Genomic DNA, 24,965 nt, shown 5'->3' with positions numbered 1-24,965 from the left:
TGTTGTTACTCCAGCGGCATCGACACAAGTGCAATTGTCATTTTGCATCTCTACCTGGGGATCTTCACTGGCTGCTGGATTACCGTCCTTGAGTCATTCATATCTGCCTCGTAATTTACCAAGCCTTTGCGTCAGAAGAATCCTAGTGACTGGCGTATCTCATGACATGGCCGGCTTGTAATTATGGAGTGTATCTTTAATTGACGTGGATATTGTGAGTTTAAGTTACTGAAAGTCTGGTCGGTTTATCAAGTAGGATCTTTTGCGGATACAGCTCATACTCATCAAAGGGTCAATAATGCAGAAGACTTGCAAACTATTGACTCGTTGCCAATTTCCATTAAGACAGCCCATAATACGTATAATGAGCTGAATAACTTATTTTTGCGCTCCGCATATCTTGATATCAAAGGCAGTGAGTTGGCCGCTACTTGATCAACTGATAGAGAAGGCCACGTAATACTGATATGGCTGCCCAGTTCGCTTCAGAGCTTGAGTCGCAAAAGAAGTAGGCCAGTATATTCTGTCCATGGACAAGGCATGGCTGCTTTGGGAGCTCATCCGTCATTGTTATGGTCATGGTAGATTTTCCGGTACCTGGGTTACGGTATATCCACAATATGTTGGATTCTTCCTGCCAGACATCGTTGTGATTCCCAGTCAGTTGTTCAGCTCAGCATTCTCTAAAATCTAGCTGCATGACAGTGAGCGTGCCTGAGTTTTCTCTATCAATACCTTATAAATCTACCTGAAACATAATGCACAGCCTGCAAGATCTTCCGCTTCTGCAGCGATCTCCACCACAAAGCCAACCTCATAACGCACCTTCCCTGGTGAATTCCATCAATGTTCCTGCGCGAGTCCAAGTCGCCGGCGGTTAGGCTGAAGTGTCCCATGGCGGCGCGCGAATAGACCGTCTGGAAGATCCGGCGATTTAACAGCTCGCGCGGCGTGAAGGTCACCGCCAGCTACACGTTCTAAATCTACATGATCTTCCACATGAAGCTGAACTTTGGGGCAACACTATCATTCGCTTCTCGTTCGACTCAGACATACAGTACGCCATCGTCGATAACTCGCTCGTGGAGTACAAGACGCCGTCCTCATGGACCTAACAACAAGTAATACTTCCACATCAGCGAGTGGAAGCTGGAGTCGACATTCGCCATCGTCTACGAAGTTTCCTGCCGATGTCGGCGTGCAGTTGCTATTACCCGAAAGACAGGGGCGATCTGCTATGTGCTAGATGAGATCGTGCAGCCGCACGCGCAATATATGCTAATTACGCCGAGCAAGGAGATACTGAAGGCGGTTATCGACATGTCGGTTGTCATACGTTGGAACAACAGAGAGCAGGAGCGCTTCCGGTAGTTAGGTTTTCCTGATATGAAGTATGCGCAGTGGTTGTTGCTTATAGGATATCTGGGGGAGGCATTATGTATGTTATTGAATGGGTGTGGAAATAGTCGTATGGGCACGTTTGGGGCAGTGTATAGGTTAGGTAGCTAATAGGTGCTATTATTTAAGATCCACGAAGACCTTTCCTTCCTCTTTCGGTTATTGTCGCCTTTGAGAGCGAGTTGGGTGATCTAAGAGAATTCATCCAGCATATTTGACAAAAAATTGCGCAACGTCACCGTGTAGTACAGGATGGACAAGCAAAAGGACGAATGAATAGAGTACAATAGAGATGCCAATCTCCACGACAAGGACCTCTGCGAGTATCTTGAAGAAAGTGAATCTTGCAGTCCAGGGGAACCTATGCCAAGCGCTCCTGGTATCAGTAGTTTGGGAAGTATCTTCCACCGCCGAGGTAGCCGCTCGAATAAAGGTAGCATACGCAGGGACAACGACGGCGAAATAGAGGATGGGAATTGTAGAGAGCGCAATGGCACATTGTGCACTTTCAGATGCATAGTCTCCACCCCACACCCCAAGTAGCTGAACAAGGAAGACGGAGAGGTAAAAGCCTAAACTCGAGGCTCCGCTGTATAGTAGCGTGGCCCGGAAGCATTTCCAACACGTAGTCCTGCTGAAGATATAGCGTGTATATAGAACGCTTAAGCCTTGGGTAATAGCGACGTGCACGTTAGCTACTTTCAAATTTAGAAGCTGTAACTCACAGATCATATTCAAGAGGAAACATCCCGCTACATTTGCGCCTTGTACCCAACAAACAGAGAGAATTGAAACCTTCAGCCCCCGGTGAAGTAAAAAAAATTGGGAGACCTCGGGGCCACCATCGTAGAGGTTGTGACTGGACCTCAGCATGTGGTCACTGCGTCGCAGCGTGCGCTGCGATGACTATCCTATCAACGTATCACACCTTCAATATCAGCTTGGCTGTTTGTTTTTATGGAAGGACAATGACTTACTAGAATGAGCCCAATCAAAGTACCAGTCAAGATTAGCAGAAGTGGTGCGTTCAAGGTCGATCCTGCATCGTCCGGGATATCATCCGACAGTTTCTCCCTCGAGATGTCCAATGGCATGGAGGACACTAGGTTCGACGGCAGCTCGTGAGATCTATCTTAACAACCCGCCAGTTCGTGGGATGTGACGGCGTACAAAGATAACCCAAAAGGGACGGAAAGTGCGGAAATTGTGCGTGGAGTCGGATGCCTTAAGGTCGCGGGGCCACATCACTGGATTTTGCTTGTTTGTGCCTAGATTTCAGGACTCAATCCCAGTCCTGCACTTGTTTCACCTACTGCCCAATTTGGAAGTAGCCGACCGTGCATTCTTAGATAGACTAGATAAGATTTCGCCGATAGTATGCAAGTGGAACTCTCTCGACCTTCCCTGTGCAGATGTAGGTGTAAGTAATATGTTGCGAGAGCTGGCACTAAACCTGCACCTCGTTCGGCTCGCATATAGTACGGCATTGCCTGAAGGGACAAGGAACATGATCGAGGAGCCTATGAATACAGCCTCCCCGGTCTACAGGAAAGAAAGTGGATTGCTTTTGCCTGCTATGGTCCCATTCCGATATGAGATTGCGCACCTTGCCTCCACGGCATTTCTGTCCCTCTGTCTCCACGCCATCGCTTATACTGATTCTGTGACAAGTGGATCCGTCGCAGTTCTCTCGCATCAGCATTCCATTCCTCCAATATTACTCCCCAAGTGCAATCTTTTTACGACCTCATGAACGGCACCTTTGCTCTTCCCACCTACTTTGGCTCTCAGGCTAGGGTTAATGGACTATACTTGACCAACTCAACCGAAGACATTCCTTACGCAGAACACCGGAGCTCTTGTTACCTTGAGACAGATGTGGTCGGTCTCGACAAACGATGCACGAAGACCGTCACCAAACACAGCTGCACTAATCCTCAGCTTCAGAACAGAATCTTCACTTACGAGCAGCAAGAATTTATTTCCGGGAAATTTTGCACATGGGGTCTCCAATATTTCGCCTTACGCCTACGGCATCATGGCTGTCAAAATCACCAACGTCATGTGCGGTTCGGGTGGGAGTTTTAGATGTAAGGCCTTTTTCTCCATCGTCCACGCCAAAATTGGCGGTACCATCGGGTCCGGTATCCAAGCCATGTGCACGCCGTCCTATAAGGCGCTGTGTCAAGGCTTGTGATGAGAAAGGCGGTGTGGTAGATATCACCATTGACCAGACAGGGGCAAGCTTCCAGGTTGAAGAATATGCCAACTCAGCTGAGAACTAGCCATGTACAAGCATATCAACTTCCATGTGCAAGACTTACACCTGTCACGGAAATTGTAACCCTGGTGGCGGTGTCCCCTAATATGATTGAAAGGCAATATACGCTTGGAGAAATGGTCCTTCTCTTCACATTGCTTCAAAGTCGTGTAATCCGAGCTTGGAGACCGGTCGATGGCAACGGAAGCATCATCTTTGGGTGTCGGGTCGAATACTGGTCCTGTCACTCCAGCTGCTGCAACATAAATCCATGACGCGGGCTCGGCACCTTCGCACATATTCACTATTGATTCATCCCATCATGTTGCATTATATAGTTACTGGAATTTATTTTGGTCTTGTCCTGTATATGGCACCTAGTTTAGCAACTGCGTGCGCATGACTTGACACACGTGGACATTCTCAACAGACCTTTGGTCCCGAGAGAGGGAGGAAGAGTCTTTTCACCTATCATATATCGAGGAGCGTACAAAGATCCAAATTATTACACGCATTGCATTATAATAAGCTCACTACAAGTATGTTTGCTGAAGACCAGGAGCTTAATCTAAGTGTGCCTTCTTGATGACCTTTAGATTGATTGACTCGTGAAGGAAAGCCCCACGACTAGATATCTCAAGAACCTGTTGGCTCTTGTACAAGCTTGGATCCCGTCCCCAGGTCCCGTACTGAGTCTTCTGGCGCAGAATTCGACAGGCGGATTCATAGGTCGTCAACTTTAATCACGCCAGTATGGAAACCAGAATAGCTTAGGATCATGAGTCCCATGGAGACGTCACTCCGTACCGCCTTTAGCGGAACCCCTTCATCTAGCTTGCTCAAGAGCACCAGATACCCGGGAAGTGCAAAAGGAAAATTCCAATGTGGCTTCGAGATAGGGATTGAAACATACGTATCTCCAGCTCGCCGTAGATTTTTGCTCGGCGGGTATATAGGTAGGGTAAAGAGGGGCTGGCTGGACCGTGTGTTCTTGGCTTTAGTCAATTTCCAATCGGGCTGGGTGATAGAGGCAAATACTGCAACAATTTACATCACACGAGGCCGGTTGGTGTAGTTGGTTATCACGCATCGTTAACACCGATGAGGTCGCCGGATCGAGCCCGGCACTGGTCATCTATTTTTTGCTTTACGTCTTTCACCCACCATATCCAGGGGGCCGTACGCTCAATGCGACCGCTATTCCATGTAGGGGGCAAATAATTAGTCAATCGACTAATTTTTATGGCGCCTCGAGTTGCTTGGTACCGCCTATCGTTCAATTGATGGGATCGTCCGAGCAAATTCTTCTTGCCGCTGGCAAGGCACCTGATTCACTGTAGGAAGGGGAATGCTCACAAATTCTCCTCCATGAGCAAATCTTATTATACTCTCTATTTCAGTTGATAGCATAGCCGTAAAAGGAACTCACTGTAGGCAGATACGTCGTTCTCCAGGTTAACCCCATAAGGCCGAAGACAGTGGTGGTTGTAAACGCTATGGTTAGGAACCTTGAGAAAGTGCTTGCAACAGCCGTACGCTTGTTGAGCTTGATAGTGTTTCTTGATTAACATGTCTTCGTCGCCTTTATGTAGCACCGATTTGGGCTTCGCATAATAATATTGTGGCGTTATGCATTGGCTGCGGGTGGAGTTAGACAGTACCGATAAACGCCATACAGGCTACTTCGTACTGCAGCTAAGTATTAAGTTGGTCGAAAAGGGAAAAAGGAAAAAAAGAAAAGGAAAGAGGAAGTTGACCAGTGCCGGGCTCGATCCGGCGACCTCATCGGTGTTAACGATGCGTGATAACCAACTACACCAACCGGCCAATTGACGAGTTCCTTTTCTTGATTTTTAGCACTATAAGCCTAGAGGCAATATAACCGGCAAATACGACCTTAATTCCCTCCAAGGGCACTCCTGGAAAGGCAATGAATATAGGAAGCGAATTTATTAGGCAACTTTGTTATATGTTTAAATGTAATCGATAATTTTTACCGTCTGGCAACAGTTGGTCCAGTACTGTACTATGAATGCTCCCGAACATAATATGTCCACGGACGTACATCTGGCAAACGATGTATTGGAGACATCCGGTGGATTGCTGAACTGCTTAATGATAATGATGAACATTGTCGATAATAGTTGAACTATTGAATATATTTGTGGATCTTCATCTGACGGTTTTAATCGCATGACACGTTGTGTTGTGCTCCATATATTTCTGGAAGCTAGAAAGAAATGGTAATAGCCAGTGAAAATGTAAGTCCGCTGTGGTATAGGCAGAATTATTCAACGAGGACTCGGTACGGAAAGATAAATCTAACAAATAGTCCATCCGGGCAAGGATCTGGCAGAGATATAACGCTTAAGCAACAGGGACATGGCTTAATCTACGAGCTACCGTCGCCGTTACTCCAAGAGTATAGGCATTATGTATGGACGAAGCAGGGGGCGGTGAAAAGCTTCAGGCTTCCTACCAACATTCTAGGTGGCCAATACCTGATATACTCGAAATAATGACCAATAGAGGTAGGCATGTTAAATCTCCGAAGCATCTTAATGTGTGGGAACATATCATACTTATAAAAAATATCTCAGCACGAGATTTCTAGATTTTTACTATAATGATGTATCTTGAAAAGACCCTTCGGGACCATTTTCTCTGTGAAGCATTTTTTTAGTCGTATATCACATCAGGAAAGCACTTTCTACCGCGAGATACCCGGACAAGGCAATATTCGCCTTGGCATTGGTATCTGAATATTGGGATATGCACTACTCTAAATACGTCACTGGAGCCTGAAACGCGATGTATGCCGCTCAAACCTTCAATTTGTCTCACAAATCCGTGAGAGACATTAGATGGTTAGTTCAGCAGTACCGATAGCTTTGTACATATAGACGAAACGGCCGTTCTGAATATATTTAGCCCATGTAGGAAGAGTAGCAAAGCCATGGCAGAACGGCTGAGTACCCATTGTTAGCTTTCGTGCTGAATTCATGGGGTCTCACGCAATGGATACAACTCACACATCTTGGCCAGTTAAAATCACCAATGCCCACTTACTACCTTCCTCTATGGTGGCCTATCTTAGATAAAGACATACAACATAATAGACTGCACCAAGCTGCAGTTTCATCTGATGACTATCAGCGGGATTTAGCTCAAGGTAGAGTACTGATTGGAAAACTGAGATACAGCTCGTATTATAATCGTGTGGCGGAACATCTCTGCGGGAAACACTCTACATTGCTTGCCACATGCCTGTATACGGGCTGAAAACTTTGGGCAATTGAGGAATCCCTGGAGGACCTGTAATATATTAAGCTAGAATTAGGTGATAATGTACAACAGGAGTCTGCCAGTAGATTGTGGTTCTAATAAGTAAAAGCTTGATACGCAAATAAGTCTAATTGGTTTCTGTGAATAATATAGTTGTTGGCACATGTCAAATGTAAACTTTGTAACACGGTCATTTCATTGGATTTTGTCAATACGAAGTGGCTCACTTAAGTCAGATATGGTGGGCAGCTTGGAGCCTAATGCTCCCCAGCCAGATGTGTATAGTATCTGTTCTCTATATAAGTAGCTCTTAACCTATCTGTTCTATAACGGGCAATAAAGACTATGCACATCATGTGAAACTCTCACAATGTCCGCTCTTAACATATACACAGGTTTCTGGATCAACCGAGATTCGACCGCTATCACCGGCGCCACATTCACCCTCTCTGAATCTAATGGCGCGTTCCTCATTTCATTCATCACAATTTTTGTGAGCATAGTCGGCCATTATTTCTTGGTTCTACTTCGCTATATCCTTCACCAAATTCGTTCCGTCCGACGTCCGCTGGATGGCGTATATCGCCAACAACAAATCATCTTAAGAAATACGGAATTACCCTCATCAACATTTAGGGAGCTAATGATGATTATCTTCCACTGGAGAAAGAGAGCAGAGATAACCCATACCTTAGATCGACACCACCCGTTTTAATAACAACCGTCATCATTGCCGGGTGGACCGTCACAGGGATCCTGCCACCGAGCTTACTGGTTCTAGCACAGCAGAATGTACTCATTAACTTTTCAGAATGTGGAATATATGGTGCAACTGGCAAACAAGCATGTACTGGGGGGGATGTGTACACGCGCATGGCAAGACAAGCGCAGGACTATTCGCAGCGGTGCCATTAAGAGACAACGTCATCCCGCAGAAGCTGCGAGACTTTTGTCACGCCAAATTTGGGATGGATTAAAAACTCGTCTTCGCCGTGTCCCTTTCGTGCGGATGTCTGTGTGGGAGGAAAAGACGGTGCATATCAAATGGTGACGAAGCTATTAGACTCCCACGCGGATCTGGGCTTGAACGCTTTACCGAAGGATCGCATTTATTACCGCAAGACAACCACATGTGTACCATTATCGATTGACGGATTCACAAAGTTTGAGAACAGCTCAGATGCTGGACAAATGAGGCAGAACTTTTACCTGGGTGATGTGGAAACTGTGAATACTGGCCAGAATAATCTGACATACAGTGCCTCTCTGGAAGGGACAGACGGGTATGTGCTTAGGTATGTTCCGTCAGTGAGTACTATCTTAGAACAAGATTATAACATTTTCTGCAGTGCCATTGGCACAATCTCGCCTAGGTCCATTCCAGGAACGAAATTTTCTGGACCGTCATTATTCATGCCCATTCCACCATTGAACCGCGAGGACGCAGTGGTGAGACTCGCGTTTCTATCATACAATGGAGTATTCTATCCAGAAACAGTTGAAGATCCACTACTTTCTTCGCACTCTCGGTATAATTTAACAGAGAATGTAACAAAACTGGTATCGCGACTCTCCAGTGACCGTGCTGGGCTGTGTTGAGCAGCATCAAATCTGCAATGCGGGTATTCGTATCTGCACAACCCGATCGGCCTGATCTCACAAAAGAAGCACTCGGCAAGATGGTTGAGGAACTTGGGCTCAACCAGAGACAAGCTGCTACTGCCATGCTTCTCTTATTGATTGGCAGCACGTTCGGGATACAAGATGCTATCTTCGGCCTTGGAGCCGGAGTACTGTGTACTCGGGAATAATTGGCAGCTGACAATGGCAACACTGCGCTCCCTGACAACCAATGGATGATTGAATCGCATAATCTCTTCAATATAGCCCTAGCCAACCTGCAACATGTTCTCATACAATACGCCTCTCCCCCTGTCGGTATGCAAAATAAGTGGGTCCGCGTAGATCCTGATCGCGAATACTTCTACCGGGAAACATGCGGACGTCAGAAAGTCAAGGCTACCGGAAGCTATAAGTCTTTCAGTGTGCTTGGTCTGACAATAACGTTGTTCGTTGGTGTGTTTTATCATCGTCGTAAGTTTGGTGGCTGAATCAGTTGTTGGATACTTGCAGTTGAACCGCCGATGGGGTCTCCACCGTCGGGCATGGTGGGTGATTGATGGGAAGTTACAACTAGGACGATTGTCACAGAAAGAAAGAGGTTTTGGTCGATTGGAGCGATGCATGGAAGAGATCACTGTAACGAAGTCTGGGGATAAATTGGGTGTTGTTGCCCTAATGGGGGATCATCCAATAATAGTGTTCCCCACCGGGCTCCTATGAGGGAGACGAGCTGGACACACTTGTAGATTAACGATGACTGCTTCAAGGGCTAATAAAATATTCAACATATATATCCGGTTGATAATGCTCACCTAACATCTTCGGCTCCCTACACAGTTACCGAAGATAATTCGTGATTTCTTCTTCCTAATCGATCGGCCAAAGAGAAACTTCAACTTCGAAGTGTAGGCTGAAGACTTAGATCGACAGGGTGTGCCTGGTTGCCATGTCCTAGATATCGCACAACTAGTGTAGCTTAAGAATACATACGGAGGGCGAAGAAGGAAAGGAAATATAGGGGAGGTACACAAAGGAAGAGGGAGTGGATGTGGGAAAGTTGCCGTATTATGTTAACCACAGGAACAAAAAGCTCTCCACTGATTGGCCGGTTGGTGTAGTTGGTTATCACGCATCGTTAACACCGATGAGGTCGCCGGATCGAGCCCGGCACTGGTCACTTTTTTTGTGTTTACCTAGTACTGGTTAGATCGCAAGTGACACGGCTATGACAGTCAGAACCAGTTTTTCCAATAGAGAAAAACTTCGTAGGAAATAGCCCCTTACTGTACATGGCACTAGTCAAGCACACATTATATGTTGACAGGTCTGGTTTGACGGGTAACATCTTTCTGTACTAACGATCCAGATTTCTCCGATTCCAGTGTTTGCGAAAAGTTCTGATGTTACCATATTGATGATGTACCTCATCGAAAGCAGATTCTTAGCTTCCCTATTCCACTGACGTTACAGTGATGGAAACTGAAAGGTACTTCAGAGGGGCCGAATTGCTCTCTCAACGATGCCAAAGTTTTCTCTACGTTTTCAGTGTTATTGTCCAAATACTGTGTCGCCCGAAACCAGAATTCATAATATATATACAGCGAGTTGTTTCCACAAACACTAATCACATGACATGCTAGTCTTAAGATGGATAGGTGGTTAATGTATGTTTGGTATCTTACTGAAGATATTACACAATCTTGTAAGACGATGGTATCTAGGATACAAAGGCCTAGAATCAACCGTCTGGAAGACCGGAAAGCCCCATGCTCGGCAAAAGATATATATGGGCCTAATATAGAGACCAGTTATTGTCTTCAGCTTGCTCGAAAGTTGTCTCGTTAAACCTATAAACATAAACTCCCTTTTTGTAGCTAACAATAGTCTTATTTCAGTTCATATCATTCTCATCTTATAAACAACTTAGAATATAATGATCTTTCAACACTTACCCCATTTATCCAATATGCGCGGGAAGGTTTCCTTTGAAGAAGCTTATGAGATCCCTGCCCTGGCAGACAGTAGTCGTGACCAGGCAGCCCTGTATATCGCCCCTAAGGATCTGGACCGGTATCTCAGTGAAATTAAAAGTCCTACCGGCAGCCGCTTCGACATCTCCAACAAGCATGACATAGGCTATACCGTCTACTCGTTGACAGTCCCCAGAGACCAGGGCATTACCGACAAGACGAAAGCCGAAAAGCATGCCACTGATGCCAACAATTGGATTTACAATGAGATCAAAGACCACCGGGATCGTATGGGCGCCTTTGCAGCCTTATCGATGCACGACCCTGCCCAGGCTGCCCAAGAGCTTGAGCGCTGTGTTAAGCAACTTGGTTTCCACGGCGCGCTGCTGAACAACTGGCAGCACGCCGGCGCAGATGGGGAGACCTATCTCCTCTATGACAGCCGAGCCTAGAAGAAGGCCGTGGAACTGGATGTTCCTATCTACCTGCATCCCTCTGCCGCATCCGGTCGCTTCTATGATACGTTCTACAAGGATCGCCGCTACCTTATTGGGCCCCCTCTCTCCTTCGCCCAGGATGTGGCCCTTCACACCATGGGCCTCATTACCAACGGTGTATTTGACCGTCATCCTAAGGCCAAGCTAATCCTCGGTCACCTGGGTGAGAGAATCCCGCAAGACCTTTGGAGAACTAACCACTGGCTGGAGGATGTCGAGCGCCCGCTTGCCGACTCCCGTGGGGATACAATGTCTCGCAAGCCCCTTCTTCATTACTTCAAGAATAACATCTATGTCACCACCTCGGGCCACTTTTCTACTGAGACTGTGAAGTACGTCTGCGACTACTTTGGACCCGACCGTATCCTCTTCAGTGTCGATTCACCCTATGAGAAAGTGGAGCTTGGCGCCAGCTGGTATGACAACGATAAGGTCAACTTGACCAAGGCACTTGGTGGTGAGCAGGCGTATTACGATGTTGGTCGTGAGAATGCCAAGAAGCTATTGAAGTTGGGTAAGTATCATGACTCGGATGCTTAAGTGCTAGCAATATCACGTGTATACATAACTTTTAAGAAAGGCAGACTTTTATAATAGCCTCTCCACGGCTAAGCCTGTATGTCGACCTTCAGCACTTTGTTTCTTTGCATCAACTTCGTGAAGGCACCGCCGATGAAAGGAATAAAAGCTTTCCTTATTTTATATAACACTTCAGTTCGACAAAGAAGTCTTCCATAGGGTTAAATATGGAGAATATAGCGGTAAGTATAAAAGCTTGACCCCCACATCGGCGCACAACTGCTTAACTCGATCGGAATGGTGGAACAATACATTGTCCATAATAAATACCAAATTTGGATCTAGCCGTCTCCCGCAATGCTGCCGAGGTTGGTTAATAAAATATTCAAAGAGCTTACTATCAGTTGACCCCGTAAATATACGGGAAAACAGGATGCCATCTTATGTATATACAGGAAGTATCTGGTAGCATTCGCCCCAATGGAACTTGGATACTTCTTCACTCGATGAAATGTTTAGGTTTATCAAGGCCCTTTTCCAACACATCTATCCTATTTATCCAATTATCAGTCGGGCTAAAATCACGCTAGCAATCGGCGCGGTATCTACCTCGAGAGTTCTAGGTCCAAAGTCCTTGCAAATATCTCATCTACCATACCTGGCTCTTCTGTACCTTATCACAACCTTTGGGGTTTTGAGTGAGCCTCAGGCTGTTTCTGAGAGCGAGGAGCTCATAATGTCTTATCTGAGATACTGTGACACCCTACTTGGTCAAATGATATCTGTTCGTACCATCCTATCTGCACTGACCATGTTGTTGTTTTCTATGATCCTTCGCATGCGGGATGAGCCGTCAAGAGCGTGGGATGTACTGAATATTGCAGTCTCAGTTGCCCAGTCGATTATGCCTCTCGGGTCGGCTTTTCCACGTTCCAGCGAAAAGGAAAACCCCTGCTTTGCGGCCGATGAGTATGAGCGCCAACAACTATGGTGGTGCATGTGTGTTTTCGAAAAGATTCTCTCGTTCGAAACCAACCGAGGGTCGATCATGTAAGATGCAATCTTGTCCAATACAAGGCCATGGGCTTTGCAATACGAAAATGACCAAAACCTTTCTCCTTACGAATACTCCATTATAAGCCTGTCAAATCTGCTACGTTGGATGCAGCAAAATTCCTCAAAGACGTGGTAACAAAAAGATCTTTCCAATATCAGTGACCAAGGCGCTAGAGAAAGGAAGATCATGGCTATTGGAGATATTGTTCTTGCATTGTTTGAGTGGTAGAGGCACTTGCCAATGAAATATAAGTAGGTGTCCGCCACAGCACAGATGCAAATATCTTCTAACAATACAGAAAGGGCCACAACATCAATAATGAATCGAAGTGCAAACATGTCCCGCCATGCCTTTATCACTTTCTAGCACTATCAAGCGTAAGTAGACGTAAGTAGAGAGCTTAATGCATTACAGTGAGACGAAAGTTTCCTCTAGTTTCATTTTAAGCCTCATCATTCTCTTCCAGAATTCGTTGCTCTTCAATAGGCAGAGATTGGAGCTTGAAGTAGGTCAATACGGGGCAGGTAAGCCGTGGCAGTCTTACCTTCGCAGCGGTCCCAGGATATGCGTTGAAGCGGCGAAAGACATGATCATTCTTTTTGTCAACGTCCTCGAACGCGCCCCAAGCAGTCCTCTCGCCCTTGCGGCATCGCCGTTACCAGCCGCATACTTATTAGCAGTCCACCTTCATCGGGAGCCCGAATCAATAATGAGCCGTTCCAACTTCGAGGTTAGTGTGTTGTTCGACTCAAATTTACCTAGCAGGCACTAAATCGTTCTGATTACCTCTAGACCATGAAGGTGGCGATGGAAGCCTCTTGTCAACAATATTAGAGGAATCGAAAGGAGAACTGTTTGGGAAATGTGCCTGCATCCTTCACTCAGTACATCCAGAGCTACCTAGATACACAGTCACGGGCCGGGCCTACTTTTAACACGGAATCCACATCAAGGTGTCTATCCGATCATGTGTATCAGCCAATCAGTCCGCCAATAATACCTACGGAAGATAGGACTCTTGCAGAATTGGATCCAACTGCTACCATTGACTGGATAAGCTGGGATAGGAGTGAAATTGACTCTACGGCATGGATTTATATACTGGATATTCACCTACTCTGTGCTAGCTATTATTGATTGGGCAACTTTTGTCACTTGTCTTGAAATGTTTTAGAATATTCGATTCATAGGATTAAAGTCATCGAGAGATTACGGTTTCACTGCGATCCAGCAGATTGCCCCTGGATGGAATATGATGGCGTGACCTCCGAAGAGTATCCCGCGCCTTATACTGCTCAATAACAAGCAACGGCAGATTCAAGCCGCATGATACTAGGACAGTGCCGGATCAGGGCATTTTCTCGCTGGTGATGTCTTGTTACCAAAAAAGTACGGTTAAACGAAGTCATTGTGGTGTCGAAGTTCCCTGACACGCACCTAGGTGGCTCTTTGGCTGTCCATCGGTGCGATATATTGCGATGGCTTTAACTAAAAGTTGCAACCATCAAGAAGATAAGAAAATAAACAAAAACGAATGACCAGTGCCGGGCTCGATCCGGCGACCTCATCGGTGTTAACGATGCGTGATAACCAACTACACCAACCGGCCAGCTTTGATGAAAGGGTTTTCTTATTTAAATATATAAGCCAAAGCTAAATTGAGGCAATCACTCACGAACGTGGAGGTATGTATAAAGTGACGCTACGCAACTCCTGCAACTTTATTTCACATACTTGCTTGATTTTCTAGGTAGTTATGTGATATATAAACGAATGGCCCAAAACAAGTCAAAACCGCAGAAACAAGTCACCAAATTCCAATTCCAAGACATAGACTCGATGTTCCAAAATCCTTCCAACACCGCAACTCCCCAGGGTATGAATCCCGTCTTAGTCTCAACAATCATCCCACGCCAGTGCACGTTGTCGCCTTGCATGTCGCATTTCCCCTGTCCGGCAGTGAAGCTCATATTTCTATAGAGAACGAAATACAGAAATCCACTAGTCCGACGCGCAAGCGCATCATACTATACGTGGATCTCCCAGTTGGTCGTATTTATCCAAGCCCGCTTGAATACTCCCATCAAGGGATGTCTATGGGATACAATCCCAAACTTAAAAGACAGAACCAAGTTCTGGAACCAATCAGATTAGAAGAAAATTCCACCCATTCTGCTTGAGCACATCTCTCCAATGGATCTGCAGTTTCTTGGGCTCGGGAGGACCCCATTCCGCACCATTAGGCCGGGGAGACGCCGACGCCTCGAGTTTCACCGGACTAGCCAAATCGGGGCTCTCCTTGACCGTACTAAATGTCTCTATCGGATCGTCCGTGACTCGCCATACTTCCTGTAGTACCCGGTACATGCGGCCGAAACTCCCTAGCTCGGCGTGTTGGCCCAAAGCGGCAGCACGTTCGGCTAAGACAGAGCGGAATTCGCTTGATGGCGCAGAGTAAACTCCGGTTATAAGGAGAGGCCAAACCAGAGAGCGGTCGAATCCATCCAGCCCAGATGGAATGAACTGAAGCGTGTTGACCATGGCGGCGACAAGGTTAAGACTGCTAGCCTGGTTGCGGTCGAACCCTGGGATAAGACTGCAAAGGTAGATGCGCGCAGCGATGCGGAAAACAGCAGTTATGTTCTTGGTTAGGATATCTGCTCGAAGCACACCGCTTGGCGTGTACGGCCCAACGGTGTACGGATTTTCCAGCGTCTGATCAGCCGGCTCAGTAAATTCTAATTGTCGGCCTAGGGCCGAGACGTGAGAGCACACAGCCATTTCATCGATTCTTCCGTCGCTTTTCAGGGCATCCAGGCAAGTAATCTCGGAGATTAAGTACATCACGCGGTCGTCACAGCCCATTAGCTCACGAAGACCGGATGAGGAGCCGCTTAGGTGCTTTGAGCGGTACGTATGCGCAAACTCTGGCGTCTTTCCATGAATAGTTGAGCCGAGGATGTCGATCCAGGATGTGAGAGTCATGCTGAAGGGTGGGAAGGCGCTTCCATAAGCCTCAACGGCATTCGGAAGGCCAAGCCGATTCACTAGGTTTGACGCCGCCTGAAAGTGATCGTACCAAGGGATATCGGGCAGATAGTCGTCTGTAGATCCTACAGAGCAGTGAAAGAAGATCATGGCTAAAGTGGCGTCAAGAATCTCTTCATGCCGAGAATCCTCGCCAAGCGCCAAACAAAGCTGTGAAATAGCCTCGAATCTATGTCGCATGATATCATGGTCGATCTGCTCTCCCAGGTCAAGGCCAGACTCTGTAGTTTTCAGATGAATCGCAGAAACGCTCAGACAGCAATGGAGATAGCACTTATTTGTCTCGAGTGCCTGAAGGATAGCTTGAGCGCGGATGTGACCGCGATTGTGTGCTTCCAGAACAGGGAAAATCATGCGCAGGACATTATGGATAAAATGATTGAGCAGCGGCCGGTCATGTTCGCTCACGGGGATGTTGGACTGCAGTATATCGTAAGTCTGAGCAAGGTTCTGTTCCGATAGTGCTGGGTCAAGGCCGGGGAGAGCTGGAGGGACGGAGAAAGTGGGAGGACCGGGGAAGCATTCCTCGTGGAACCATTCATTAGTAGCGAACGGGGGTAGAGTGGCATTCAACTGTGGCGGCGCGAAGGTGCTGAAGGTTGAGCTGGTTGAGTCATGGCGCAGGGGGATGTCATTAATATACGTCTGCCGCTCTGTCTTTACATCAATCTCGTAAGGGCCAAACGTCCCACAGACTTGCTGTGGCAGTTCAGAGTTAGGCATCTGAGACGAGAACATGTCGTACTGCTCGGGGAACTCGCAGTCAGGACTCGTTGGGGATAGGGCCGTTGTGCGACTGCGGTTGGGATCTATCATATAGATGAGTTGGCGGAGATTGCAAAGTCCGGATCGCCTGGACGTACCACCTATAGTCCCGTTGCGTTCGTTTAATTTTGTCTGTTTAATCATGTTCTTGACCTTCTCCTTATGGAGTTTCCTCTGTTCTGCATTGGCCCACCATACTGGACGTTTATACTCGCATTTCACACAGAGATTGATACAAGCACTGCAGGAGGGATGTTTCTCGTCACATTTCTTGCGGCGGAGGCGGCAGGTAAAGCAGCCTATGTCGTCAGAGACATTAGCCGACATATAAGGGTAAGATAGTTCAGTCTTACCGGAGCGAGATCGCTTGTGCATCTTAGCAGACTTCTCCACCGTCCCTGCGGGGGTCCCTTCACTTGACGATGACACCGACACCGAAGAATCTATGCTGACCTTCTTCACCGCCGACTTTTTCTTCGACACAGCAGGCATCTTAGCTGGCTCAAGGCGGCACTAACACCAATTCCAATCGAGAAGGAACAGGAAAGGACAGGATACACTCGTCTAGCGAGCTGTATAGTGGTGGAGTATTAGGTGCAAAGCTGAGCCAGCAGCCTTTGCTAGATAATTAAAATGAATATAAGGGAATGACAAGACGCTGATGCGAAAGGACAAACGTGTGCAGGAGACAACGGAACTAGAACCTGTCCATGATGGCAGGATGGAGGAAGCTTTAAATTAAATGCGATAGGTTTGTGACATGACAGGCACGATGCTGATGTTACTATTTTCATCCTCTCACCCGGATAGCCGACTATCACTGTGCTAGAGGAGGATATCCCCGCCTGCTGGCACTAGCAGGGGGTGATCGCAAAGGAACTGGTTAGCCCGCTCGCCCACTGGACTAATTTTGGATAATTTTGGATACTTTGCGCATTGGCGCCCATGCATGCTGCCATCCAGGATGATTGGCAGACGATTTGATGACCCTAGTTTGATCACCCTGGAGGCTGGGATGTTGATTGGGCTTGACGGGTTAACCACCTGCCCAACGAGATGCAGGAGACTTCTAGCATGACTGTGATACTTGGATGGTATAATGGAAGAAATGAAATATCACTGCCGTGAACTCCCACCGGATATCTCTTCCATCATGTTCCCGAGTGAGGTTTCGTGAAGGGATTGCCTTCTACCATGACAAATTCGCCGGAGTCTGATATCCGATCTAGGCCAATCACTCGTTGATCAACAGCAGAAGCTCATCACTCATCCGTCCCGATCAGGAAAATGTACAACAACCAATATCTCTCCACCGTTGGTAGCGCGGGGGTGGTCCCTCGCAGGGTGATGCCAGGACCAACCGGTTAAACCCGCCTGGGGCAACTCTCACTATGATTTGATGTTACGAGGGCAGCCATACTGGGGGGTCAGACTCTATCAAGGCCAATGAAAGCGGCCCAACACGAGTCAAGCGATTAGGGCTAAGGTAGGGGTGGGAGAGCCAAGCTTACTTCTCGATGGAAGGGTGATTGGCAGAGAAATGAAGGACGGTGATGCAAAGCGGGAAAGCCGCAGCCAACAGCAGAATCCCATATACCCGCCAGGATCAGAAGAGTCATTTAGGGTACTATTATTATCTCTTTCCCCTCATCTGGCGCTCGTTCCCTGTCGAAAAAACCATAATTAGCATCCTTCAGCGGCAATTAATGGTCTTTTCGACGGTTTACCCCCCGTGCATGGACCGCTCCGTCGTTCCCATGATCTCCCCACCGGAGATAGATAATCACGATAAAAATACTTAATCCCGGGGGAAATAATGTTGGCAGGCAATTTGACTTTCGCCTACTGCAGCCTCGATCGTCAAATCACACCCTCATTGTGACACCCTCGAGGCACGGGGTTTTGGTGTACTACAGAGCACAAAACTATTGTAGCCTGTCTTAGACATGTACCCGTTTTACCAGTCATGCTCAAGATTTCTACTCCTACATATGGAAGAGAGGCCTGATGTTCGTAACGACTGAGCAGCGGGCGCTTGCCGACGTCGGATGTGAGGTGATCACATTTAGTGGCCGGCACTAATGCTTCCTTATCACATCCGTGCACCTGCAGAGCTAAGAACTCATTCGCCCGCTAATTCAACCCTTGCGACGAATCAAACTTGCAAGTGATGAGGTCAGCCTGCAGAGACCCTGTCCAGGGCACAAGCCAACTTTGTGATATGTACGAGCGGTGGACATTAGCCTGAACGTGATATCGCCGGTCCCTTCCGTTGGCTTCCCACGAGGATTGTGACTTTTAGCATGTACAGCGCACATAGAGCGGGACGTCTCTTTGAAACCGAAATAACAGAAACCACTGAATTAATATTTAGAGATATGGAATTAACGAAGGAAGAAAACTGCTGTGTACTCTACCAGCAAGTTAAGGAAGAGGTATCACAAACTCGGCGGATTAAAAACGCTGCCGGAGGTTGTGCAACGACCATGCAGAAATGTGATAATTTTTACACCCTCCCTCCACAAATTATGCTTATTTGTTGTTAGCAACCTGGACTTGATAATCTACATTAGGAAATTAACTTTTTTTATCGTGCTTGAGTATGGGCCGTGCCCTTCTATGTGCGATGAACAGAAACTCATACTACAGAAGGATGCTTCGTGCTCCAACCAAAAAAAAAGTTAGAAATGCCACGTAACACAGTGAATGCTAAAAGACGAAGGAACATCGAGCACGTACCACGCAATGCCCATGCATGTCACAGAACAAACATGGTACAATGTGGTTCGATATGGTCCACCAGACATAAGAATGACTGCTCCACCATAAACCCTGATATTTATTTGGATTAACGCCAGGGTGTTCGAGAGCGTTTCGCATGACGGATCCATATGTTGGATGTGATCAGATTTAAGCGCCAGGAGCTCTCGGCGGTTCGGTATACACCTATCGAACCATTTATAGAACAAACGCGTCCGGACGAGCTTTTATTGGGCCTCGTGGGGTTTAAGCGCTTTGTGTGCACCAAAACTGTGGCTAAACGACGCCTCTCCATTCCCTAAAATACTGACGAATGACATATGCACTTAGGCGCTCTGGCTGGGACATGGTTTCACACAACGATAATCTTTCCTGGATTGCTGGCCGAGGATAGTATTAATTTAGCCTCTAGATGATACGATGTTGTCTTACCTAGATTATTGACGTGGCAAGGGAGGCCCATGTTGCTTTTTGGAGTGGCAACTGCCTACAGGGCATTAAGACCGGAAACTGGGACAGTTGGCTAGATGGATGCATCCGGGGGTATGGGAGAACAAGATCCACCACAAGTGCCTGGATGAGACGCACAAAGCAGCAGTCTATCAGATAATTTGTAGATGAGAACTAAACGACGCCCGATCTTCCATGCATTAAGATATACCAAAGACAGCATCTTTTCTTCATCTCAAAAATATGTATGCAAAAGAATACAGTTGATATATGTTCGCACTCTGCACGTGAAAACAATTCATCCACGCGACGTCAACCATACAATCCTTTCGTATATACGGGGAAAGGACAAACCACCTTCCGGAATGAACGGGATCCACTATTAATGAGGGGGTTAATTCTTGTAAACACCCAGTTGGGAGATCTTTCCGGTAGTAAATTTAACATCCCAATTTGTTGGAAGATGTAACATGTTGTATTGGACTACATTGGGACAAAATCTAGGTTACGAATCCACTCAGCAATGACCCCGGCAACATCATCACTATTCTTTTCCAGCATCATCATATGTGCATTACCCTTGATACCATTCCTTTTCAGTTCCATATAATGAAGATTAACCCCAGCCTGTATCAAAAAACGCGCGGTGCACCAGTCAAAACCAGCGTGGTGTGACGCATCTGTAGTAACAAGCAACTGCGGTATATATCCCAAAGAAACCAGTCGCCTGGGACGGGGTTCCTCTGCCTGGAGGATGCAATCGTCGTACTCAGGGCTTCCAGACACAATCTTCCGCTTCACGAGGTCATTCTCAGGATCTGTAACCGGAGGATCATACGTCAACATCGTATTAGTCACACCATACGGCCGTGCTGGCTGGGAGCCAAGGATCTTTGCCTCCCGAAATGGCGGCCCGGCCGGTTCGATTGCCACGACGGCACGAACCAGGTCAGGGCGCTCATCGGCGGCGACCCATGCTAGGGCTGCACCTTGCGAGTGTCCTATAAGAATAGTCGGGGAGTTGATCTCTAGCAGAAGAGACACACCTACCCGCCGCATGATCGTCTCTACTTCTATCTCGGAATCCACTGAGGGCACGGTTGAGGCATAGAATGCGTCAAAGATGGGGTCACCCATCAACCCCGTGCCGGGCCACTGGGTATGGTTTATCGCCTGGGGCCATAGGGCGTACCGCTCTGGAGCGGTGAATAGCCGTTGCAGATTCTCAGCGGATAATTTATTAAGGGGACCATTTGTAGAATTGTCCCAAGGGCTGCGGCCGCGGGCAGCTTGGTCCAACAGGTAACATTCAAACCCTTCGGAGAGGAAATAGGATGCCCAGCCGTTTCCACCGTCTGGCTTGTTTATCCAGTTCTGAACTGTTAGTCGTAGGTGAAGCTGCTAGGAGGAGAACATACAGTCCCAGTTTGGTCTGTGCCATGGATGAACACAAGGGGGTAGCGCTGGGTCGGCCCATCCAATGGCGTCAGTCGCTCAACATAGACCTGGTTGGTGCGGATATGCTCGCCAGAGTCGAGGACGGTATAGTTCCCTCCTATGTAGAAGAATGATCTATGATGAGGGATGGAGAGGGAGAGGCAGAGAGACAATGGGATAGCTGCCCATAGCCATAGTAGTTGCCGAAAGAGCATGCTGGTGTCGCAATTTTATGAAATTTTAGCCGTGTTTGAGAGCTAGCTGTACAGAGCAACCCACCATATCATATGTTGTCCTTTGAATGTTCTTCCCATGACTTGCCTTCTTCCCATGACCTGCTTTCTGTGTCACCGGTTTGAGACTTATCCATAGTCAAGCTAAGCATGGGTCCCCGGCACGCAGCCACCTTAATTTGTATCTATAGAAGGCATATTACTCAACCACTAACTCGTCCTTCAGCAGTTGTCGCCATAATAACACTTTTACCCCTGATCGGTACTTGGTGCAAGCCTATTTGACGTCATAGGCCAAACCCCGCCCTGAATAATCCAGCATCTCTGATATCATCCGTGCATGTCGCAGACTTTTAAATGCCCCTACGGACCTAGATCCTACAGTTCATTATTTAGTCTCGCCAACACACCGACCATGGCTCGTATATTCATCACCGGCTCGAGTGACGGCATCGGCCAGGCTACGGCCAAGCTTCTTGCCGACAAAGGCCACTCCGTCGTCCTTCACGCTCGGAACGCAGACCGTGCTGCGTCAACGCGGAAATCAGTCCCGAACGCTGAAGCGGTGCTAGTGGCCGACTTGCGATCGATTTCCGAGACGAAGAAACTCGCCGACGACGCCAATGCACTGGGACGGGGTCCCTTCGACGCAATCATCCACAATGCCGGCATTGGCTATGGCTCGACCTCCAGCCGCGAGATCACTGCCGATAAGATTTCGGCGGTTTTCGCTGTCAACACTCTGGCTCCATACATCCTCACGTGCTTGATGGACAGACCCTCCTCGCGACTCCTTTACATGAGTTCCGACAGCCACTACGGCGGCGACGAGACTTTGCGCAATGTGACACAGTCACACTCGTACGGGGACAGTAAACTACACGATGTCATGCTAGCCAATGCCTTTGCGCGCAGATGGGGCGACGACATCCAGGTCGTGAGCATGCATCCTGGGTGGGTCCGGACCAAGATGGGAGGCATGATGGCTCCGGGAGGGATGGATAAACCGGCCAAGGCTCTGGCAGATTGGGCCATTGGACAGGGAAATCTGGCCGGTTTGAAGAGTGGAACGTTCTTCACGACTCGGGGCGCGGAGTCGGCGCATCCTGGGGCGGGCAATGTGAAGAAACAGGAGGAATTGCTGAAGATCTGCAAGGAGGTGTCTGGGGTGTCCATTCCAGGGGAATAACCAGTGAATGTTATATACACGTTCACTTGTGGACTGTAGTAGAAATCCAATAGAACGTGGCGCTGTGTAGTTGAAAGCGAACATCGTGAACCGCTGAGACGGGATGGGGACTATACGTCACATGCTCCACATGCCGGGCGATCTCTCAAAAGCTTCAGCTTCACCCCCTCTCGTCCCACCCCCCACGTCCCTTCGCCGATTATGCCCAGCGGCTCGCCATGTTTCGCACTCCGATAACCCGTCCTTTTCTTCGCGCCTCGCTACTACCACTTCCCTCCCTTCATGCGGTTTCCCCAAGGCCTTCGATAACGCTATCCCTGCGATCCCCACGCCGCCTTCCCTACGCTAGTCAACAACCATTTTCTACTTCCGTGCGACGTTGCGTTTATGGCGGAAATCAGTACAATCGTTTTAATACCTCGCGCGAACCGCTCTTGACGCGCCTGTTAAGAAATGCGAAGCCGCACCACTTCGTCATAATAGGTCTCACTATCAGCGGGTTCTATCTCTATAACACCGAGACGGTGGAGGTGCGTTTGCCGGTAGATAATTTGGTGGATCTGGTCTCTAACACGGCTGTCTAGATGACAGGTCGACGCCGGTTCAACTGCGTGTCTCCCAAATGGGAGCTGCAGATGGGTGTAGAGAGCTACCGGGAAGTGTTAAACCAAGAACGTGGGAAGATACTGCCCGCAAATCACCCACTTACTGTCTCGGTCAATCGGGTTCTGCAACGGCTGATACCGCAGGCCCAAATTGAAGGGGCTGACTGGCAAGTTCATGTGATTGACGAGCCGCAGACTAAGAATGCCTTTGTGCTTCCGGGGTAGGGGCGAATATTCCTGTTTAACCCTTGGTATGATGATATCGACTGACAGTGCTGACTTGATGAAGAGGAAAGGTGTTTGTATATACCGGAATTTTGCCAATCTGTAAGGACGAAGATGGCCTGGCAGCCGTTTTAGGTCATGAAATCGCTCATGTGGTGGCGCGTCATCCCGCGGAGCGCATGAGCGGCGGATTTCTCACGTTCGGCGTGGTCTTTCTTATATCTCTCTTGTTCGATATCTCGGGACAGTTCCCGTCTCTCCTGTTGAATCTTATGTATAGTCTGCCGAACTCGCGGACGCAAGAGGTGCGGTCGCTTCTATCCTCAGGTTGGATATATACTAATGCTTTGCAGGGGGAAGCGGATAACATTGGACTGAGTATGTCGTTTCTGGAGCATCTGGCATAAAGTGCTCTGCTGATATGATGTAGTGATGATGTCCAAAGCGTGTTTTGACCCCGGTGCCAGCGTGGAGCTGTATGTTACGCACCTTGCTCTTTCCCTCAAGGGATACGTCGTTGACAATGTATTAGGTGGGCTCGTATGCAGCAGGCAGAGAAACAGGCCCCTCCTGAATTCTTGTCTACCCATCCATCGGTAAGCGCCCACTTTAAGCTCGAGCTTTTGCAGACGTGCTAATAGAGCCGAAGAGCTATAATCGGATGGAAACGATCAAGGGAATGTGAGTGTGGCTACACCAGGTTGACTTTCGCCATCTAACAGGCCACCAGGTTGTATAAAGCTGAAGGACTGTATGAGGACAGCGGTTGCAATGTCATCCGAGGTTTCAGTAAGGCCCGTTGCTCTGTGCTGTTTGAGGTAATACTAATATCTGTCTGCAGTGCCCGGCTTTCACCAAGCCAGCTCTGGATGGTGAAGGTTGTGTGAAGGAGACAGAGGGTGGCGGATCGAAGAACATCTCACCTCTACAGTAGGGCTACGCGATAGTCCTAACCAGGTATCCTTGTATTATACTGTACGTAAATGAGAAATGACCTTCCTACGGTATGGATCAAGCCCCATCTATTATGAAAGACAGTTTGGCTTGCAAATTCCATGAGCCAGTGTCTTTGTCTGAGTACTTAATCCTTGATTCATCTCCTGACGACACTGCCTGCCAACTTCCGTGTATACGAGCATCGTATAGCTCAACCGCATCCACTACCAAATTCTTTTACTTGTACTACGACTATTGCTCATGAACTTGAACGACAACCCTTTCCATCCCTTGAGTCACCTCCATCGAAGTGAAGTCTCTCTACTTTATTACGGAGCTCCGGACATAGTTGGCTTCTATGGAGATCCAGTACCGAAAAGTTACAGTGAGAAATCGTATGCTCAAGGTGATTTCTAAGACACAGATAGGGATAAAATTCCTGTAGGAGTGAGGCCACGGTAAAGAGTGCGAGATGGTTGAAGATTCGTCTCTATCATTACCCTTGGTGGGACACACAGAACGACCTCTCCGAGACAGAGAAGTGAATTCATCTGCCGGTTAATAGTGAATACACTGCGCATGAGAGGAATATTGGACATACGAAGTGCATCATGTGATCCCACTGGTCCTCTCGAGGCAAACAGAAGTGAAACGAAAGATCCTCGCTCTCCCATCCCCAAGGATATCCTTATCTTTCTCCCTACTACG

At 47.8% G+C, this 24,965-nt stretch overlaps 6 protein-coding genes and 4 non-coding genes across 10 annotated transcripts; 6 read left to right on the top strand and 4 right to left on the bottom strand.

Moving 5' to 3' along the window:
* Positions 1–3,436: 3,436 nt before the first annotated feature.
* Positions 3,437–3,683, top strand: BDV59DRAFT_199593 (uncharacterized protein; the record flags this gene model as incomplete). Its single annotated transcript, XM_073693391.1, has 2 exons — positions 3,437–3,581; positions 3,637–3,683. The coding sequence occupies 2 exons, from the start codon at positions 3,437–3,439 to the stop codon at positions 3,681–3,683; spliced, it is 192 nt and encodes a 63-aa protein (XP_073550356.1).
* Positions 3,684–4,718: 1,035 nt separating this feature from the next.
* On the top strand, positions 4,719–4,792 carry BDV59DRAFT_t61. The gene has a single exon. It is a non-coding gene; the product is annotated as a tRNA-Val (tRNA).
* Positions 4,793–5,411: 619 nt separating this feature from the next.
* On the bottom strand, positions 5,412–5,485 carry BDV59DRAFT_t57. Its single transcript has one exon. It is a non-coding gene; the product is annotated as a tRNA-Val (tRNA).
* A 4,184-nt stretch (positions 5,486–9,669) lies between these two features.
* On the top strand, positions 9,670–9,743 carry BDV59DRAFT_t62. The gene has a single exon. It is a non-coding gene; the product is annotated as a tRNA-Val (tRNA).
* Positions 9,744–10,532: 789 nt separating this feature from the next.
* Positions 10,533–11,573, top strand: BDV59DRAFT_211258 (amidohydrolase family protein; the record flags this gene model as incomplete). Its single annotated transcript, XM_073695764.1, has 2 exons — positions 10,533–10,892; positions 10,989–11,573. The coding sequence occupies 2 exons, from the start codon at positions 10,533–10,535 to the stop codon at positions 11,571–11,573; spliced, it is 945 nt and encodes a 314-aa protein (XP_073550355.1).
* Positions 11,574–14,144: 2,571 nt separating this feature from the next.
* Positions 14,145–14,218, bottom strand: BDV59DRAFT_t56. Its single transcript has one exon. It is a non-coding gene; the product is annotated as a tRNA-Val (tRNA).
* Positions 14,219–14,232: 14 nt separating this feature from the next.
* On the bottom strand, positions 14,233–17,217 carry BDV59DRAFT_172779 (Zn(II)2Cys6 transcription factor). The gene is made up of 3 exons (XM_073688770.1): positions 16,776–17,217; positions 16,521–16,721; positions 14,233–16,466 (listed from the first exon to the last, which is right to left on the bottom strand). The coding sequence occupies exons 1-3, from the start codon at positions 16,912–16,914 to the stop codon at positions 14,755–14,757; spliced, it is 2,052 nt and encodes a 683-aa protein (XP_073550354.1). The 5' UTR covers positions 16,915–17,217; the 3' UTR covers positions 14,233–14,754.
* Positions 17,218–20,108: 2,891 nt separating this feature from the next.
* BDV59DRAFT_211256 (alpha/beta hydrolase) lies at positions 20,109–21,284 on the bottom strand (the record flags this gene model as incomplete). Its single annotated transcript, XM_073695763.1, has 2 exons — positions 20,109–21,006; positions 21,051–21,284. The coding sequence occupies 2 exons, from the start codon at positions 21,282–21,284 to the stop codon at positions 20,116–20,118; spliced, it is 1,125 nt and encodes a 374-aa protein (XP_073550353.1). The 3' UTR covers positions 20,109–20,115.
* A 1-nt stretch (position 21,285) lies between these two features.
* Positions 21,286–22,628, top strand: BDV59DRAFT_172772 (uncharacterized protein). Its single transcript, XM_073688769.1, has one exon. It carries the CDS (start codon positions 21,643–21,645, stop codon positions 22,489–22,491), a length of 849 nt encoding a protein of 282 aa, XP_073550352.1. The 5' UTR covers positions 21,286–21,642; the 3' UTR covers positions 22,492–22,628.
* A 20-nt stretch (positions 22,629–22,648) lies between these two features.
* On the top strand, positions 22,649–24,457 carry BDV59DRAFT_172771 (M48 family metallopeptidase). The gene is made up of 9 exons (XM_073688768.1): positions 22,649–23,021; positions 23,076–23,317; positions 23,386–23,626; positions 23,675–23,699; positions 23,752–23,797; positions 23,854–23,917; positions 23,971–24,002; positions 24,052–24,110; positions 24,163–24,457. Exons 1-9 carry the CDS (start codon positions 22,710–22,712, stop codon positions 24,195–24,197), a joined length of 1,056 nt encoding a protein of 351 aa, XP_073550351.1. The 5' UTR covers positions 22,649–22,709; the 3' UTR covers positions 24,198–24,457.
* Positions 24,458–24,965: the final 508 nt, after the last annotated feature.

The sequence above is a fragment of the Aspergillus ambiguus genome, assembly GCF_047715705.1.
Source record: "Aspergillus ambiguus strain CBS 117.58 unplaced genomic scaffold BDV59scaffold_6, whole genome shotgun sequence".
Lineage (NCBI taxonomy): Eukaryota > Fungi > Ascomycota > Eurotiomycetes > Eurotiales > Aspergillaceae > Aspergillus > Aspergillus ambiguus.
The sequence above is the reverse complement of the archived record's forward strand: the minus strand, read 5'-3'. Positions and strand labels throughout refer to the sequence as shown.

Coding starts and splice junctions, on each gene's coding strand:
- BDV59DRAFT_172779 (XM_073688770.1), bottom strand. CDS start 16,914: ATGCCTGCTGTGTCGAAGAAAAAGTCGGCGGTGAAGAAGGTCAGCATA. Junction 16,722..16,775: donor GCACAAGCGATCTCGCTCCG/GTAAGACTGAAC, acceptor CTGACGACATAG/GCTGCTTTACCTGCCGCCTC. Junction 16,467..16,520: donor ACGCAACGGGACTATAGGTG/GTACGTCCAGGC, acceptor TCTATATGATAG/ATCCCAACCGCAGTCGCACA.
- BDV59DRAFT_172772 (XM_073688769.1), top strand. CDS start 21,643: ATGTCGCAGACTTTTAAATGCCCCTACGGACCTAGATCCTACAGTTCA.
- BDV59DRAFT_172771 (XM_073688768.1), top strand. CDS start 22,710: ATGTTTCGCACTCCGATAACCCGTCCTTTTCTTCGCGCCTCGCTACTA. Junction 23,798..23,853: donor CCCGGTGCCAGCGTGGAGCT/GTATGTTACGCA, acceptor ACAATGTATTAG/GTGGGCTCGTATGCAGCAGG. Junction 24,111..24,162: donor CAATGTCATCCGAGGTTTCA/GTAAGGCCCGTT, acceptor ATCTGTCTGCAG/TGCCCGGCTTTCACCAAGCC.